This window comes from Littorina saxatilis, linkage group LG3, assembly GCF_037325665.1.
Source record: "Littorina saxatilis isolate snail1 linkage group LG3, US_GU_Lsax_2.0, whole genome shotgun sequence".
Taxonomy (NCBI): Eukaryota; Metazoa; Mollusca; class Gastropoda; order Littorinimorpha; family Littorinidae; genus Littorina; species Littorina saxatilis.
The window spans coordinates 68954043-68971702 of NC_090247.1; the positions used below are offsets into that span (position 1 = coordinate 68954043).

The 17660-nt window shown below is 43.8% G+C and overlaps 1 protein-coding gene across 9 annotated transcripts in view; it reads left to right on the top strand.

Annotated features, from left to right (window-relative positions):
* The window catches only part of LOC138963098 (trithorax group protein osa-like), a 60749-nt gene that overhangs the window by 25617 nt on the left and 17472 nt on the right, over positions 1 to 17660 (top strand). For 6 of the 9 annotated variants that reach the window (XM_070335121.1, XM_070335124.1, XM_070335122.1 and 3 more), the window contains exons 5-8: positions 10137 to 10290; positions 15121 to 15213; positions 15831 to 15980; positions 16377 to 17579. In XM_070335121.1, coding sequence (XP_070191222.1) covers positions 10137 to 10290; positions 15121 to 15213; positions 15831 to 15980; positions 16377 to 17579 — 1600 coding nt within the window. Of the gene's footprint in view, positions 1 to 2085; positions 2256 to 7356; positions 7662 to 10136; positions 10291 to 15120; positions 15214 to 15830; positions 15981 to 16376; positions 17580 to 17660 lie in introns of those variants that run through there. The other 3 variants (XM_070335129.1, XM_070335128.1, XM_070335123.1) reach the window with 3 other exon arrangements.

Sequence of the window (17660 nt, forward strand, 5' to 3'; positions counted from 1 at the left end):
TTGGCGAAATCGGCTCCGAGAATAAACAAGTGAAACAAAGAAGAAAAGTGAAAAAGTTTGAAGAAAAATATCACACACACCCAATTTGTAACCAACACACACATGTAGTCCCGCCCGGAATAAGCTTTTTGGGGATGATTTACAACTTTTGCGCACATTTCGAGCAGACGAAAACACAACATGGCGGCTCTCGCTCCTCCAACTATCGCGAGACACAAAAAAACGAAATCTGGCGCGCGCGTGATCCTGATACATCCGGTGTTTCTCTGTACACTTGTCACGACGACTTGTTGACAAATGAAGATTCGCGAAAGAAAGAGAAAAGCACCGAGTCTTGAGTAGAGAGCTAATAAAGTACCGCTAATCGAGCGAAATGAAAATCCGCGGCGACTTCCATTAGGTGAATGCTATTCAAGTTTAGGTAACGTTTTAGCCGCATCTTTTTATAAGCCGCAATGAGATTTTTTTTTTAAAAAGTCGCGGCTTGTAGTCCGTCAAATACGGTACAGTTTGTGTCAGTAAAAATTGAAAAAAGCATTTGTTTTAAATGTATAGGTAAACTTAATTAACGGTGTGACGGACGCGCATGAGGCATGTTTTAATCATGGATGTGCAAACGCTGTGTGGAGTACGCTTATTTTTTTGAAAATACACCAAGTTTGTTTGAGAATACTCAAAGTGCAAAACAGGGGTTCCCAGGTCTGGGTATTTCCCAGGGCTCACTGGAAGCGTATGATGTATTCCTATTGTTGTTGATTTGTGTGCTTTTGAGGAACACCTTTGTTAAAAAGCCTGCAACTCATCGCCTTGTGGTTATGAAATCCTGCATGTAATATTTAAATTGAGGGATAGTTCATTTCTCTACTGTCCTGTTTGCTGTTCTTTAGTTGACAGGGCATCAAATTATGTGCCAAACGATTATAAGATCTACCTACATATTTCAGTACTTTGTGTGTATGAAGTATTTCCGCTTGGATCATCCCTAATTTGGTTGTACATATGTTCATTGTTGAGCTTTTTGTACTGAAATCATCTTATGTATGGGTTCATGCAAATACCATGCACTGTTGTGTCAAAAACCTTTGAATATTGAAGAACCAGTGAAGTTGATGAAATGCTGACATGCGGACGAGTAAGCTGTTTAAATGAAAGGGGGGGGGGGGGGGGGGGATAATTCTACCCCAATACATTATTGACAAAGATTAGTGTGTATCACTAAACGAGTTAAAATCACATGACACTAACTGTGCAGAATTCTCATTAGATTTTACAGTATGGTAAGATTTGTCTTTTTTGTTTGTGGAAGTGTGTAAATTGTAATGGGTTTGTATTATAACCTAGTACATTATAAGTCCAGTATTAGAGAAAACAGAACGAAGGGTAACTATTCCCAGTCGTATTCTTTAAACAGAGGCAAAGAACAGAAGAACCGACGAGAGTAGTAGTATTACACAGAGAGCAAGAAGGCAGGCCAACAGATTGGTTTTGTTATTCGCGCTTTGAAGCACAGCGAAAGAATCTTGTTTATCCGGTGCGTAGCAGGCAGGCAAATTGGCCTTGCACCGTTGTTTGTGCTCCCAGCCACTGTCCCAGGCTTTATCAGTCGTATGCACGCCGCGCCGGATTTTATGCATTACGCCAAGAGGGTGAAATGTCAACCCTAAAGATGAAGCCCCCCATCAAAACGCCCTGCACATCCTACGCCTGTGACAGTCCGTACAGGCTGAGCTGTGCTTGCGCCTATCTCGTGCTTTTGATCACGACCTCATTCAGATCTCTGTCGCTTGGGTTTTCGATGATGTAAGAGTGATGCTGCATCAACCCCCCTCCTTCCTTCTGTCAGTCTCCCGGTGGGGAAATGAATGTTTCTCTTGACGGAATTCCCCTCTGCTCAATAACAGTCTTTTGTCAGTTGGACCCGCGGCTAAAAATAGGTCGCGCTGTTCTCGACAAGCCGGCACGGAGAAAGCCCCAGCTGCCTCGGGTTTACAGTGGGGCCCTGTCAGGGTTGTGAGAGTCACACCTCACTGCCTTTCATTGCTCGAGGGATTGGGAAACACGGGCCAGATAAAACCTCGCCGCGCTACTCAGGCTTAGTTTGCCAAGCCAGTAGTAGTGCTGTGGCAGAATAGAGGGAGAAAGAGCCAAATGCGTTCGTTGGTTGGCATAAAGGGTGAACTGAGAGAGGAAACTCTGCCTCTACCTATGACAGCTGAGAGAGTGTATTACAGTGCGGAATAGGGCTTGTTTATGAAGTGAGTATATCATTGGGTCTCGTGACTGTCAACTGTCCTACTATATCTCTCTCTCTCCAGCAGGCCTTGGCTGGAAAACATTTTAATTTGTTGATGCTGTGTACATTTTGCTGTCTCACTTGTATGCTCCTAATTTTGTAGAGGCTAGTGTTTACAGTTGTACATAGTCATACAGTCAGAAGGGTTTGTTTGTGCTTTGCCTTTCACAAAGAAGTAACATTGTAGAATTTGAAGTAATGTGCGCTTAAAAAAATATAAATGACATTTATTGTTGTTTACTATGAATGTGAAAATACAGTGAGAATTATGAGTGCTGGGTGGGTGACCTAGGTATGCAAATGAGTTGGGTTGATGCATTGTTAGTCCAAGTACTTTTTTTTAGAAGCTCATGTATTGTTGGATGAATAATTGTGCTGAAACCTTGTGAGCCATTAGAAGTGGGAGGGGCATTTTAACGAGTGGAAATCCTGGGAGTGTCATATTTGCAGGTAGCTGATTGGTGGAATGATTCAACTCCACTGAGACTAATAGTCTTATGGATTTACCTAATGAACAAAGGAAAGATGGCAATCAATATTTTCTGGTATTAATTTGTCTAAATGTCTTTGTTTTCATCGCATTTAGGGCTTTTAGCAGTGCAATATAACATTAATCTTTGTTGTAAATGTGGAGTGCGCTCAGTACAAGGTGGTATACGGATGTACACCAAGCTAGACTGTCCAGTATGAAAATGTGTGTACAGCACACAAAGACATGTACTCGGGTTGGTTATATCGTTTTGCTTTCCAGTCACTAGTCTCGGTTAGTCCAAAACGTGTAAGGTGCAGAAAGAGCGAAAAAAGTTTGAAACTTTTTATTCACGTGGTGGTCGCCCCAGTCGTGGTGATTACGCGAAAGGGAAAGGAGGAAACTGTGTTTTTAATTGGTGTACGCCAAACCCGCGCAGGGCCCCGCAGTCCATACAGTGAATGCGCAGTCTGTGATAAGCCTGTGTTAGCTGTGTGCGTGTATTGATTTTCTGGCCCGCACTATAGATTACACTCTCTGGCTCGGTCGGGGTCTAGCTGCACAGGCAGTCAGCTTGTCAGCCTACGCGGCCACAAAGTAGTGCCTGCCCGCGCTGGATTCTTTCTATCTCTCTCTCTTCTCTCCCCTTCTCTCTGTCGCTTGAATGCTTTTTCTAGCTGACGTTTCTGGGTTCGCCTCTGTGACAGCCCCTTGAAACTTTTTTTCTCTCTCTCTTGCTCTCCTATATTTTCTCTCTCTCTGTGCTGTATTTTTCTATCTTCTGCATTTTTTTTAAAGTGTTGTTCTTGCTGTCTCTTCTCTTTTCCCTTTGCTGGCGTGGAAATTCCCTCTATTACGTTGGTTGGTCGTGGGTGATCTTGTTAAAACGAGAAAGAGAAAATATCAGGACTTAAAAGCTAATATATTCCGAATTGTTTTTATGTCCCTGTGAGTTTTTGCGTAGGCTGAGTGTGGCGCGGTTTGCATACTGTAACAAAATTTGTGTCAGGTTTGGAGTGTACTTGGAAATTGTTTTACTTTGCTGTGGTTGCTTTTCTTGACAAAAAGACGACATATTTATAGCAGTTTTGTGTAAACAAAACGAATGTATGGACTCGTGTGTAACCTCCTTTGTTAGGTTCTTAAGAATGGAGGAGGAGGAAGAGGGTGTAGGATTTATAGACGGAGGAAGGGGGTATGGTATACCTGCCAATATCGAATCTCAAAAATTGATCACCCCCTCCTTCCACCTCCAATGGGGAAATGAAAGGAGAGGTGAACAGAGGCCCCTTTGAGATAAGTTGTGTGAGAAGGGACCGGCAGGCAGCCAGGCAGGGGAGGGTGACACAGGTTGATAAATGGGTGGTGGTATTGTCCCCCTTCAGGGTAGTCAGGTATTCACTCCCCTTCGCCCACAGGGAGAGAGGGCGAGAGAAAGAGTGCACAAACTTGGGCCAGCCAGTCAGTCGACCCTCTCTCTGTATAGAGCCCCAATCTTCGACTCGGTGCGAAATAACACAGGCACATGCAGGGAAAAAAACCAGGCGCCAGCCAGTCATGCGACTGTACGACGGCTACCGAGCCTTTGATCCGCTGTCATGTACAGGCGCTAAACATAAGAATTAGTGTGAAAGTGTATCATTTTAAGAATTTAACGCTGAGGATGAAAGATCTATTTCTCACTTCCTTTGGTATATATATATATATGTGACTTGCTGTCTATATGTGGGAGGGGGGGGGAGGCATTACTGGATTGTCGGATTGTTTTCGGATTGAGTATGAGAGTGACATAGTTTAAGCTGGATCAAAATTACCTAGAATTCATACAAGTACTGTCTTTCCCCTGTAACTGATGCTGTAAACTACGACAGTACTGTCCAAGCTTCTACATTGGACAAGACAATTCTTTCACTTTGACACATACCAACAATCAACAGGCTGCCTGTGTAAAGTGGACATTTTTGTTGGGGTTGGTTTATCAAATTGACACAGGTGTCAGTTGAGAAAGTGATTTGGCAAAACATTCCGAAAAGGGATTTGGCAAAACATTCTGACTCGCCACATAAACCAGCCAAGCTGTGGATGGTTGGCATGTGTTCAGTGGATGAAAGCCCCTAGCACGTTTAAAGCATAAAGACGGATCTTTAAGTTTAATGTTTCTGATTCCCTGACTGGCCCTATTTTTTCTTAGAACTACATGTATTTTGATTCTTCACGAAAACAAAGTAAAAATGACTAAACTTGATTTTGTAGACTTTGCGAGGCAAGTTATTCTTCTCCGACATCCAGGAGGCACAGCTCGCCCGTAAATGCCACATGTGTCTGTGTCAATAGAAGTTAGAAAAGTAAACTTGATCAAAAAAAATCTTAAAAGTCACCAAGGAACCAAGCCTAACTTGCCATCAGAAACATTTTTTATAAAACAGTTTTACAGAGTGTGGTTTGATATTGTTATGTATTCTGAAAACGAATACTTTGTGGTCCATTTTATGACGGCTTACTAGTGCCAAACCTGGGGTTACCCATTATCACGTGATAATTACTAAATAACGCTGTCAGTTACTGTTTTCACTCGTTAGTTACTCATTTTCACGGGATAATTAGTTATTTTCACGGGAAAATGACTAATTTTTAGTTTTGGCACTAGCAATCCGTCAGGAAGTGAGCCAAAACTAAAAATTAGTAATTAACAGGTGAAAGTTAGTAATTTTCCCAAGAAGATTAGTAATTAACACGTGAAAATGGTAATTATCAAAGGAAAATGTGTAATTTTCATGAGGTTTTGGCACTAGTAAGCCCTATGACGGCTTACTAGTGCCAAAACCTGGGGTTACCCATTATCACGTGATAATTACTAATTAACGCTGTCAGTTACTGTTTTCACCTGTTAGTTACTCATTTTCACGGGAAAATGACTAATGTTTAGTTTTGGTACAAGCAATCCATCAGGAAGTGAGCCAAAACTAAAAATTAGTAATTAACAGGTGAAAGTTAGTTTGTAATAAACACGTGAAAATGGTAATTATCAAGGGAAAATTAGGGATAATTACAATTATGAGGTTTTGGCACTAGTAAGCCGTCATACCATTTACTGCAGACCATATGAACCCCAAGAGAGTTTTTAAAAACAAAACAAAACAAGTCGCGTAAGGCGAAAATACAACATTTAGTCAAGTAGCTGTCGAACTCACAGAATGAAACTGAACGCAATGCCATTTTTCAGCAAGACCGTATACTCGTAGCATCGTCAGTCCACCGCTCATGGCAAAGGCAGTGAAATTGACAAGAAGAGCGGGGTAGTAGTTGCGCTAAGAAGGATAGCACGCTTTTCTGTACCTCTCTTTGTTTTAACTTTCTGAGCGTGTTTTTAATCCAAACATATCATATCTATATGTTTTTGGAATCAGGAACCGACAAGGAATAAGATGAAAGTGTTTTTAAATTGATTTCGACAATTTAATTTTGATAATAATTTTTATATATTTAATTTCCAGAGCTTGTTTTTAATCCAAATATAACATATTTATATGTTTTTGGAATCAGAAAATGATGGAGAATAAGATGAACGTAAATTTGGATCATTTTATAAATTTTTATTTTTTTTCTACAATTTTCAGATTTTTAATGACCAAAGTCATTAATTAATTTTTAAGCCACCAAGCTGAAATGCAATACCGAAGTCCGGGCTTCGTCGAAGATTACTTGACCAAAATTTCAACCAATTTGGTTGAAAAATGAGGGCGTGACAGTGCCGCCTCAACTTTCACGAAAAGCCGGATATGACGTTATCAAAGACATTTATCAAAAAAATGAAAAAAACGTTCGGGGATTTCATACCCAGGAACTCTCATGTCAAATTTCATAAAGATCGGTCCAGTAGTTTAGTCTGAATCGCTCTACACACACACACAGACACACACACACACACACACACGCACGCACGCACGCACGCACGCACGCACGCACGCACATACACCACGACCCTCGTCTCGATTCCCCCCTCTACGTTAAAACATTTAGTCAAAACTTGACTAAATGTAAAAACGAACAAAATCTCATGACAACTTCCCGGCGCCTGTGCTTCATCCTCTTTTTTTTTGCCAAGAGCCATCAATTAAAGGAAGGGCCTGAACCGAAGGAACTCCCCTGTCTTGGAAACCCCTTCCCTTCCTGGCACTGACAGAAACAGCGTGGAGCTGAAGCAGGAAACTAGAAAGGGAAAGGTAGCAAAAAAGAGCAAGATCTCGCAAATAAACACAGCCAGAGAAGGAAGAATATAACACACACCGATCTTTTTGCCTTTGTGTACTGCGTCACTAGTGTGTTCTGTCAGTGTATGTCACTAAACACAACACACTCGGCTCGAGTGTTGAAGTGGGTGGGTGAGGGTGAAGCGTAAGGGTTGGGAGGGTGACAAACTCGTGAATATTACCCCCCGCGTTTGTCAGCGTGTACGCGCGGAGCCGCGCGCGCGCGAACTGAATAACAAGCGGGCGGTTGGTATAGAGCGGAGACGAGAAAAACAAGGCAGGTAGAGAGAGAGAAGGCGAGCTTGCCGTGTGAGTGTGTGGGGATCGGATCGTCGAGATAAATTTAGTTCAGTGTGACTGGTTGTGCTGGCTATGCTATGGCAAGGCAAAGCTAGCGTTGTGTGTGCTGAGTATAGAGCGCAGAGAGAGAAAGAGGAAAAGCCGAGCACAGGCTTGGCAGTGGCGGCCTATACACACGGCTACAGCGTCTCACCTTTTGCCTGCGCTATTCCAACTGACAGAGAGTGTAGTGAGAGAAGGGGGGACAGTTCGTTGTGAAACAGGCTCATCTTTTGTCAATGACTTGATTGTTTACGGGAAGGATTTTCCCACTCGCTCGCCTATCGATGCCAGGGAGGGATGTTGAAAGGTAGGTATTAAACGCAGGAGGGCTGTTTGTGTGCCCACTCTTGTCTTGGCTTTGTTCCCAGTCTGTGTGTTGCTCGCTCAAAACATTGCGATCTCGCCCCCTTTGTCTGGGCCCGAGAGAGAGAGTGGGGCATAAACTGGACTCTCGAGGAGCCGGCAATATCGAGAAGGGAAGACGGGGGATATTGAACAGCTGATGATGTTTTTGAAGCGAATGATATGCGCGAAGCCCACTTTGTTTGATCGCACACTGCTCAAGCTAATCGGCGTAGGGAAAAAGCACATGGGCAGAAAGCTGGGGCCCAGTCAGGGTTGTGCCTTTTTGACAAACTTTTTCAAGTACTCGTGGCTGTTTTGTTTTGGTTATTGTTTTTGTTCCTGCTTTGTGTTTTGGGGGGTAACTTTGATAGTAATGAGATAATTATGGAGTTGAAAGGAAAAGTTGATACTGGACTTCATAGCAGTTAATTGCAATGTGATGTTATTAGTATTATTGTTTCATACATTTATTGACATAAATGGGGAAAAAACTTCGAGGTACGAACAGTTTTGAACTGGTGAGAATTATTGAAAATGACAGGCTAATGTAACCATATTGTTTATACCAGAAATTAGTTGTTTTCGAACAAATGGAATTTATTGTCAGGGTCAGAGAATGAATAACTTTGAATAAAGGTTACCTGTTGGCACGCCTCCACCCAGTTCAGTTGGGTTCCAGTTGAAAAACTTTATTTGTATCTTGTTTTATACTTTAATCAGTTCTGAAAACAACTTGTGAAGCTAATTCAGAAACCTTGTTTGAAGCAAAATGCACTGTCCCTAATATTAATTCCACATGCTTTTACAACAGTATTGACAATGATGACGCTGCATGCTATTGTTATTTTTGTTGCAAACTGGTAATCTGTGGTGGTATGCAAGTGAAAAAATGAATTCTCCTTCTTTGTTCATGGGTTGAAACTCCCACGATCTGTTAGGTGTATAACTGTTTTTACCCGGCCACTCAGGCAGCCATACGCCGTTTTCGGGTATACACAAAGGGCATAAGGCACTAGCAGGTCTGCACATAAGTTGACCTGGGAGATTGGAAATAAATGAATAATTTGCAGTTACTCAACACAGTAGAGTATTGTGCTGTACCTTCTTGTGATAAAGTGAGTTTTAGTGGTTATACAAGCATTGTCATCTAGTTAACAGATCTCTCTTCATTTCCTTACTGTGTTATTAGTTGTTTGTATTTTTTGTCTCATCTTACAAAAACATTTGAAACATTTGTGACAGTTTAATACTTTATGTAGTTAGTAATAGAATGGGTTGTTAGTGTGTGTGTGTGTGTGTGTGTGTGTGTGCCCGCTTGTGGTGATTCATTATTTCAAACAAGTTGTTGAGTTTCAAATACCCTGAAAGGGCATAAATAATTATTTTTATGCTCTTTGTGTTAGCTGTGGATGTATGTGTAACCACATTCCATGTTAAAGTGGTCTGTCTGGTAGAATTTTGCTATTGTTGTACATCTTTAGTGTTTTGGATCTTTGTTGGGATGGGATATGTTTTCTGATCCATGTAAATAACTTTTTGATGTCAATCTAAGAGTGAGTGTTTAAAACACACACAATCGCAACATTATAGACCTCGCACCCCCCACCCCCTTTTCCAAGAAATTTTTTTCATTTCTTCCCATTTCCCATCCCTGGATTTTGATTTCAGTTTGCAGGTGTAGTTTTACCTGGGTACTTCTGCATATGTACTGTAAATTTAAATATATCATTCAGTGCTCTGAACAACTGGTTCTTATTTGGTTTGACAGGTATTTCACCAAATTGTCACAATCTAATGCTGTTTGTGAGTAGTTTCTGCATGATTTAGTCTGGTCTCAAAAGAAGCAGGCTTCTTACTAGCAAACTTTGGTTTGCAAAGTGATCAACTTGGCCATCTCTTTTAGAATGTTTGGTAAATGGTCAGTTGTGTTGCTGGGATTTATTTTCATCCTGGCAAAATTGTATAGGCGTAGATTAAAATGTCCACCAAAATACCCGTGTGACCTGGAACAATAGGCCGTGAAAGGTGGATGCAGCGCCTAAAGGCAGTTGATCTACTGGCCGATGTGAATGCGTGATATATTGTGTAAAAAATTCCATCTCACACGGCATTAATAGGTAACATGCGCCTTGAGTCGCCTTGTGTGGTGAGATACGTGCGCGATATAAATCCTCGTAAATAAATAAAAATAAATAAATAAAATCAGCAAATTTGCCAGAATTGCCTAAAGTATAAGGCAGTACGTGGTGTCGCCTTACTTCCACCAAGAAGAAAGTTTGGCAGATCTGTTCAAATGATGGCAAAGTTTGAAAGAGGTTTTGGCAATGTCCCTGCTGCGTTGTTGTTGTTTTCACTTTTTGTCGACTCGGACCACACAATTCTTAGCCTAGCGGAGGATATTCAACGGATATTCAACGCTATTTTGTTGTGTTTGCAGGAAAATTCTCATGGTGAGGAGGCCAACGGAGAAAACTCTCACGGGGAGAGCCAGGGAGGATCGCAGTCGCACTTAGGTGTGGCCGGCCTTCGACCCGCCCCATCCCCAGCAGGGTCAACAGGGTCAAGGTCAGACACGCCTGCCTCTAATTCAGGTAAGAGAGAAGATCTATGAATATGTTGTGTGTTTCTGTTCAGCTTTGACTGAGGTTTGGGGGGCAATCTCAAGGGTGTGCTGTCGATCATCACTGGTACCACTGTCCATGCTAAATTGTTCGAACTGGAGGGATTGGAACCAGATAACAAGAAAAATGTACTCACCAGAAAACAGCACCATGAACACGTTTATGTGTTCATGACATTTTTATTGTTGTCTTGTTCTATTTCCTCTCTGTTTCATACATAATTGGCCAGATTGTGAGTGTGTTTCTCTGTATTTAACTAAGTTATGTCATTCTTCTCTTACCCTTATTCTAAACCCCATCCACAGTCAATACAAGTAACACACAAGCACCCTTGTGTAGGCAGAAGAACAAAATTAATGTTTTCCCTCATACAGCGTGATTCTACTAGTTCAGCCTATCTGTGCTGGCAGAAGAAAAAGGCAAACCTAGTGTAGAGAGAACCCAGATAGGGAGGGACCAGGGGAAAATCAATACACACATCTGCGCCAGAGAGCAAGAATATTTCTCTCTCTCTCTCTCTCTGCCATCTGTAGAGAGAGAGAGAAATTGTGTTGTGGCAAAGAAAACTTGTGCGATTGCTTGTAAAATTTGATGAGAATGATGTTGGCTTCTGGCCTATTCGCACCTGCAGTTTTAATTGCCCTCCTTGGGTTAATTTGATGGGAATTATAATTAATGACATGCTTTGGTTAAAGAGATAGACAGAGAGAGGCTTTGATGATTGAGTTTTAACTGCTAAGTGATCATGTTTATGGACTTGTTTTTATGGTCATGTTGGATAATGATCTGAGCTTGTTTTGTGTGACATGTTTTTATGGTCATGTTGGATAATGATCTGAGCTTGTTTTGTGTGACATGTTTTTGTGTTCGTGTTGTATAATGATCTGAGCTTGTTTTGTGTGACATGTTTTTATGGTCATGTTGGATAATGATCTGAGCTTGTTTTGTGTGACATGTTTTTGTGTTCGTGTTGGCTTCCATTCTTTGTTTCTTTCTCTTTATTTAATTTTTTTTTTTAATTCTCTGTCTTTGTCATTTCTAACAACTATTGTGAAAAAGTTTGAAGAAAAATATCACACACACAATTTGTAACCAACACACACATGTAGTCCTGCCCGGAATAAGCGTTTTTGGGATGATTTACGACTTTAGCGCACATTTCGAGGAGACGAAAACACAACATGGCGGCTCTCACTCCTCCAACTATCGCGAGACACAAAAAAACGAAATCTCGCGCGCGCGTGATCCTGATACATCCGGCGTTTCTCTGTACGCTATCTTGTCACGACGACTTGTTGACAAACGAAGATTCGCGAAAGAAAGAGAAAAGCGCCGAGTCTTGAGTAGAGAGCTACTAAAGTACCGGTAATCGCGAATCGAGCGAAATGAAAATCCGCGGCGACTTCCATTAGTTGAATGCTATTCAAGTTTAGGTAACATTTTAGCCGCATCTTTTTATAAGCCGCAATGCGATTTTTTTTGAAAAAAAAAGTCGCGGCTTGTTGTCCGTCAAATACGGTAATATCTTTTCTCTTTTTCTTTTTCCCCTATTTTTAAGCTGGTTGGGTGAAAGGGATTCTTTTAGTCGAGGAGAGTCATGTTGAATTTGTATAGCCATATGTTGAATTTTGAAAGAACCAGGAGCAAACTGGTTTATTTTGAGAATACCTGGGAGGTTGTCTGGGTCTTTCTGAGACAGCAAACCAATAAACATGATAAACAAGTGACAGAATCGGTATTGGTGTTAACCGGTATTTTACCGGTTGAAATGAAAAAATACCGGAAAATAATTTGGCTGCCGGTATAACCAACCGGTTGATTTTTAGAACTACCGTGTTTTTTTTGCTGGTTCGAATGCCTAGCCTACCTTTTTTTCTGGATAGTTTTCATCATAAAAGTTTGTGTACCAGTTTGAAAAAATATCAGCGCCATCACTGCAGAATAATACAGAATTTGAAAGAAGTGCAGTGTTGGGATATTTGTGAGAATATGGTAGTGTGAATAATGTCCAGCTGGTGGTTAAGATTTCATTTGAATGCTAACTGCAACTGAAGAGAAAATGCACTTATACTTTTCTGTGCAGTAGATTTTTTTTAGTTTTAACAGTTTTAGTCTTGTTCTGGTTGAATGAGGAGAACCAGTGTCCCTTTTTGTGAGAGAAAGAGTTTTAGTCTTGTTCTGGTTGAATGAGGAGAACCAGTGTCCCTTTTTGTGAGAGAAAGAGTTTTAGTCTTGTTCTGGTTGAATGAGGAGAACCAGTGTCCCTTTTTGTGAGAGAAAGAGTTTTAGTCTTGTTCTGGTTGAATGAGGAGAACCAGTGTCCCTTTTTGTGAGAGAAAGAGAGTGTGTGAAAGCAAGAGAGACAGAGAGAGATAATTTTGTGTGTGAGAGAAAGAGAGCGAGACACTCGCAATGTGTATGTAAAACTAAAGGGGGGGGGGGGGGGGGATAATTCACATAAGAACAAAGTCCAAGCCAGCTTCACCATCCAGAAGTAAAGCAACTTAAAATCAAGAGAGAGAGAGAGTGTGTGTGTGTATGATACAGGAACAACTGTCAAGAGATTTGCAATCACAGGACTCTGTGTAAGAAACCAAACACTTGCGTTACTGGCTCATGTGTCAAAAGCCATATTGGATAGCGTGACAACAATAAATGATAACAATGGACCAAAGGGGTCCCGGGTAGCTCAGTTGGTAGAGCACTGGACTTGTGATCGAAAGGTCGCAGGTTCGAATTCGGGCCGGGACGGACACGGGTCAACTTTATGTGCAGACCCAGAGACGGAAGCCATGTCCCACCCCCCGTGTCATCACAATGGCACGTAAAAGACCTTGGTCATTCTGCCATAAGTGCAGGTGGCTGAATACACCTAAACACGCAGACACCTGGGTAGCGCGACTCCGTTGCTGCTAGCTTTCCACTGGGAGGAAGCGACCCGAATTTCCCAGCGATGGGACAATAAAGTAATGAAAATGAAAAAAAATGAAAGTGTGTGTGCACCAAAACACAACAAAAAATGCCAGGAAAAAGTTTCAACACTGAAGAGTTCAGACAGGGTAATTCCTCAAGTCATAAAAGAAGCATAAAGACCCATTGATGGGGGATGACAGGGTATTAGCAAGGGAGGAAAAAGGTAGGGGAAACCTCTCAAGATTTTCTCACAGTAGGGGGGAGCATCTTGAAGGCAAAGAATAGCATCACATACCAGACAAGAAGAAAAAAGAAGGGGAAAGTTAGGAGTAAAAAAAAAAAAGTTTCAATGGCATTCCATTGATTGTGCATCCGCCATCAGAGCGATCCACGCAACAAACACAATAAACACAAGATGGTTTCCCTGCGCTTAGGCGGCCTTTAATTATGTAAATGTGATATTGATGTTTGGTTGGACGCCTGCTTCTACTGAGACACAGAGGGGGAGAAAGGGAGGGGAAAAAATAGTGCGGGGAGAAAAGCTGGGACAGCCGGTGGCTGCTAGCTTAATCCATGTGGCAGGGGATTGCCCTGTCATTGTTAATGGGGTTTCCCTCAAGGCTTCTGGCACACGTGCCGGCTTTTCCCTCTCTCACTTTAATGGAATCTCCAAACTAATTATAGCCCCAGTCAATGGCACGGTCGCGGCAGGGGGTTGGAGGAGGGGGGGGGGGGGGGGGGGCGGCGGCAGTGACTACCACCACCCGGCCCAGGAAAGTAAAGGAGGCGGGAGGGATTAGCGGGGGAGGGTGGTGGTGGAGGGAGTCCTAGTAGTAATGGTGGTGGTGAGAGAAGGTCATTCTTACTCCAGCCTGTGATGTTTATTAGCGAGGTGGGCTGTGCTATTGACACACACACGGCGCTTTTGTAGCTTTCTGCACTGATAGTGTCAGGCCTCCTTGAAACTGTGCCAAGAGGGAATAGATTTTCATGACTGCAGGGGAGGGGAGAATGAAGGGGGTGGGGGGGGGGATGAAGGTGAGCTTGAGAAGGGGATTCCCCGCTTTCAACCGTCACCGTCCCTACCCCCCCCCCCCCCCTTCCTCCTTACCCCATCCCCCTTCTCCTTGCCACTTGAAGCAGACGGCTTGTGATGCTTGAGTAAGGAGATGATGGGCGTCCCCGCCCCCCTCAGTCAAAACACAACAGGCAGTTGCCTGCTGCTTTGTTTGCCCCCTGTCTGTCTGTCCTCTGTACTGCCTTGCCTTGCCTGCCTCCTTACTTCCTTCTTTGCCTGTTTCTTTATTTTCCCCCTGCCCTTTTGTTATCACTGGGAGTTAAGAGGCAGTATTGTGTGTGTGGCCAGCTATTAAACTTGTGTGCTTTCTACTGGCCCTCTTTTCTGCCTCTGATGCTGTTTCTTTTTTCTTGGGAAGTTTTGATTTTTTTTTATCTTCACACCTGTTGTTTTTCTCTACCATTATTTTTTTCTCTCCAGATTTTACCTGCGTTTTTATCTGCTTAACTGATGTTTCCTATCTTTTCAAAACACTTCTGATTTTAACAAAAAAAAGTGTGTAACATTTTCAGCACTTTATCTGTCTTTTCTTCGGTCTTTTTAAAAAAACCTTTTCCTTCTGTCTCTGATGTGGTTGTGTCCCATACTTGTGTCACATGTGTAATTGTGACAGCGTGGCATTGAAAGTAGAAACAAAATACACAGATTTTTTCCAGATTTTGTACCAGATGACCCTGCTGTTTGCTGTCTACAACAGGCAGGAAAAGAACTGCTGACGGCTGTGCAGCATTTCCCCCTGTTTATGTACAGAAATTCCAGCCGATCTTGTTGTGGCAACTCTTTAAGTTTGGTTTTTCTCTCCCCTGCAGGCAATCAAGTTGGAAGTCCTATGCCCCCTCGACCTCCGTCAAGTCATCTAGAGGGTCAAGGACATACCAGTCATTCACCAATGGCTACGCAAGGTACGCTTTAAGTTTCAACTGCAGTGAAACCTTTTTGGAAGACCTCCACAAATCTGGGAAACTAGTAGGTCTTATTGAGTCCTACATTAGAGGTCAATTTGCACAAGTCTTGAAAAATTAGGTATTCAAACAGGGGGTGTCTTAGAATGGAGGGTCCTGAAAATTAAACAGTTATAACTGACGTAGAATACCACAGCTGAAAAAGAATGATTCATGTCCCGTCATGGATTTTCCTCACTCTCTTGCCATGAGGAAAGGGAGGTAGCTGTGTAGAGACTCAATGTGGTAGCTGTTGTGAGTCGGCTCCCCTGTTGTAGTTGGTAGAGCTGGTTCATGCTTCATTCTTCTCTTCTTGTCTGATTTGAACAAGAAAATAACAAATATGCTGTGAGCTCTTTGAAAAAATCTTGGCATTTCAACTAAACCTTAAGTTTGTTTTATTGGTGTTTTTGAAAGTTAGGAAGATTAATGTTTACAGTTGACAGACATTGCAAAATTTAGTGTTACCTTTCAAGCACTGCAGTGAAAATGTTACAAACAAGTTGATTTTAACTTTCAAGCACTGCAGTGGAAGCGTTTCAAACAAGTTAATTTTGATGAAATGCATTCCTTTGCAGCAGGCTTCAACCAGCCAATGATGCCACCACCCATGCCGGGTCAGATGGGGTACCCGGGTGGGGCTGGCGGCAAGATGGGAGGTCCGGGTATGGTGGGTGGGCAGGTGCCACCCCACTACCAGCAGTACAACTCCCAGTACCAACAAGCAGGTACAGTGACACATTGACTATCTTTCAGTCTGTTGGTCAGAGCTTCACACAGAAGTCATGGAATTTTTTTAAAGCAGATTTATGAAATAATTTACTGTTTAATACAACAACAAATATTGTGGGTGCATGCCATTTGCAAGTGAACAGTTTTACTTTTTAAACATTATTTTTAGAGTTACCGAGCTCTACAGTCTACTTCTATGGAGCTTGTGGACTATGTGGTTAGGTAGTTGTCTTCTGAATGCTTCCCCCCAAAAAATAGTCGCACAAAAATCTAGTAGCTGCAAGATTGTTACTGGTAGCTAGCTTCGATTTTAAGGACTGGAATAATGGTGTTTGTGTCCCTGAAGTTTGCCTGACATTAACTTGACGGTGCAGTGAAACGCTTGCTTGCAGGTACATTTGGGCGCCAGCCGGGCATGGGCGGAATGCAGGGAGGAGGAGGACCCGGGGGTATGCCAGGGGGCAACTACCCACAGGCCATGTACAATGGGCCCGGCAGCGGCATGGGGCAGATGGGCCCCGGCGGGCCCGCTATGTACAACAACATGATGAGCCGCGGCATGCAGAACTACAGTGCCCCCTACGGCCCCGCCGGCCCCAACATGCCCATCAACAGTCAGTACGGAAGCTTCAACAGCCACATGGGGCCCGGCCAAGGCCCCGGTCCGGGTCCAGGGCCTGGATCAGGGCCCGGCCCGGGCCAACCAAGCTCGAGCCCCATGGTCCCCACGCCCATGATGCCCGGGCAGCCCAGCATGCCCGCCATGAGTCAGCAGGCCATGATGCAGCAGGCAGGGGCCATGATGCCCGGCAACAGTAAAGGGGCTCAGGCTGCCGCTCAAGCCGCCCTCATGGCCGCTGCTAACTCGGCGGGTGCCCGCATGCCCGGTCGCGGGATGGCGGGGTCACCGAGGATGATGGGACCCCAGGGAAGCGGGTCTCCATCGTCCAACATGATGAACCACATGGTTGGTGTGGGTAACCTAGGCAACGCCAGCCTGAACAGCATGTCCAACCAGATCCAGCAGATCACGTCCAGCAGCGTCACCTTGCCCAGCAAGCCTTCCAGTCCCGCTGGGAGTGTTTCGCACGGCTCCGCTAGCGGCACCCCCACCCCTGCGGATAGCGCTCCGCCTGCCATGAACGGTGCTCCTCCCAGTGGCGGTAACAATAGTGTCAGTGCTGGTGAGACATCCAATCTCATGTCCCCCATGTCTGGCTCCGACACGCAGGAATCGTCGCGACCCAGCTCAACAGCCACGCCGGGCCAGACGGCCGACCCGGCCAACTCCACGGCCGATCACGTGGGCTCGGACGGTTCAGGCAGCATGCCCAGTAGTGACTCGACTTCTGTAGACAGTGGCTTTCATTCTGCCGCTGATCAGACTGAGAAGCCCCCTTCGGAATCCACCCCCACCCACTCCTCGTCCCCCTCCAATTCCAACCTCCATCCCGCCACCAACGGGCCGTGCGAGGAGCGAGCTAGTCAAGACGGCGAGAGCAGAGCGGGGAGGAGTCGGGCCGACAGCGCGGCGTCTTCATCCTCCGTTTCTGCCAGTGTACAGACATCCAACACAACTACAGCAGTCACAGCAGGTGAGAACACAGGTTACGTCAGGCAATCTGGAAGGGCTTATTTATTTTGGTCTGTACAGTGGAACCCCCCTTTTAAGAGCC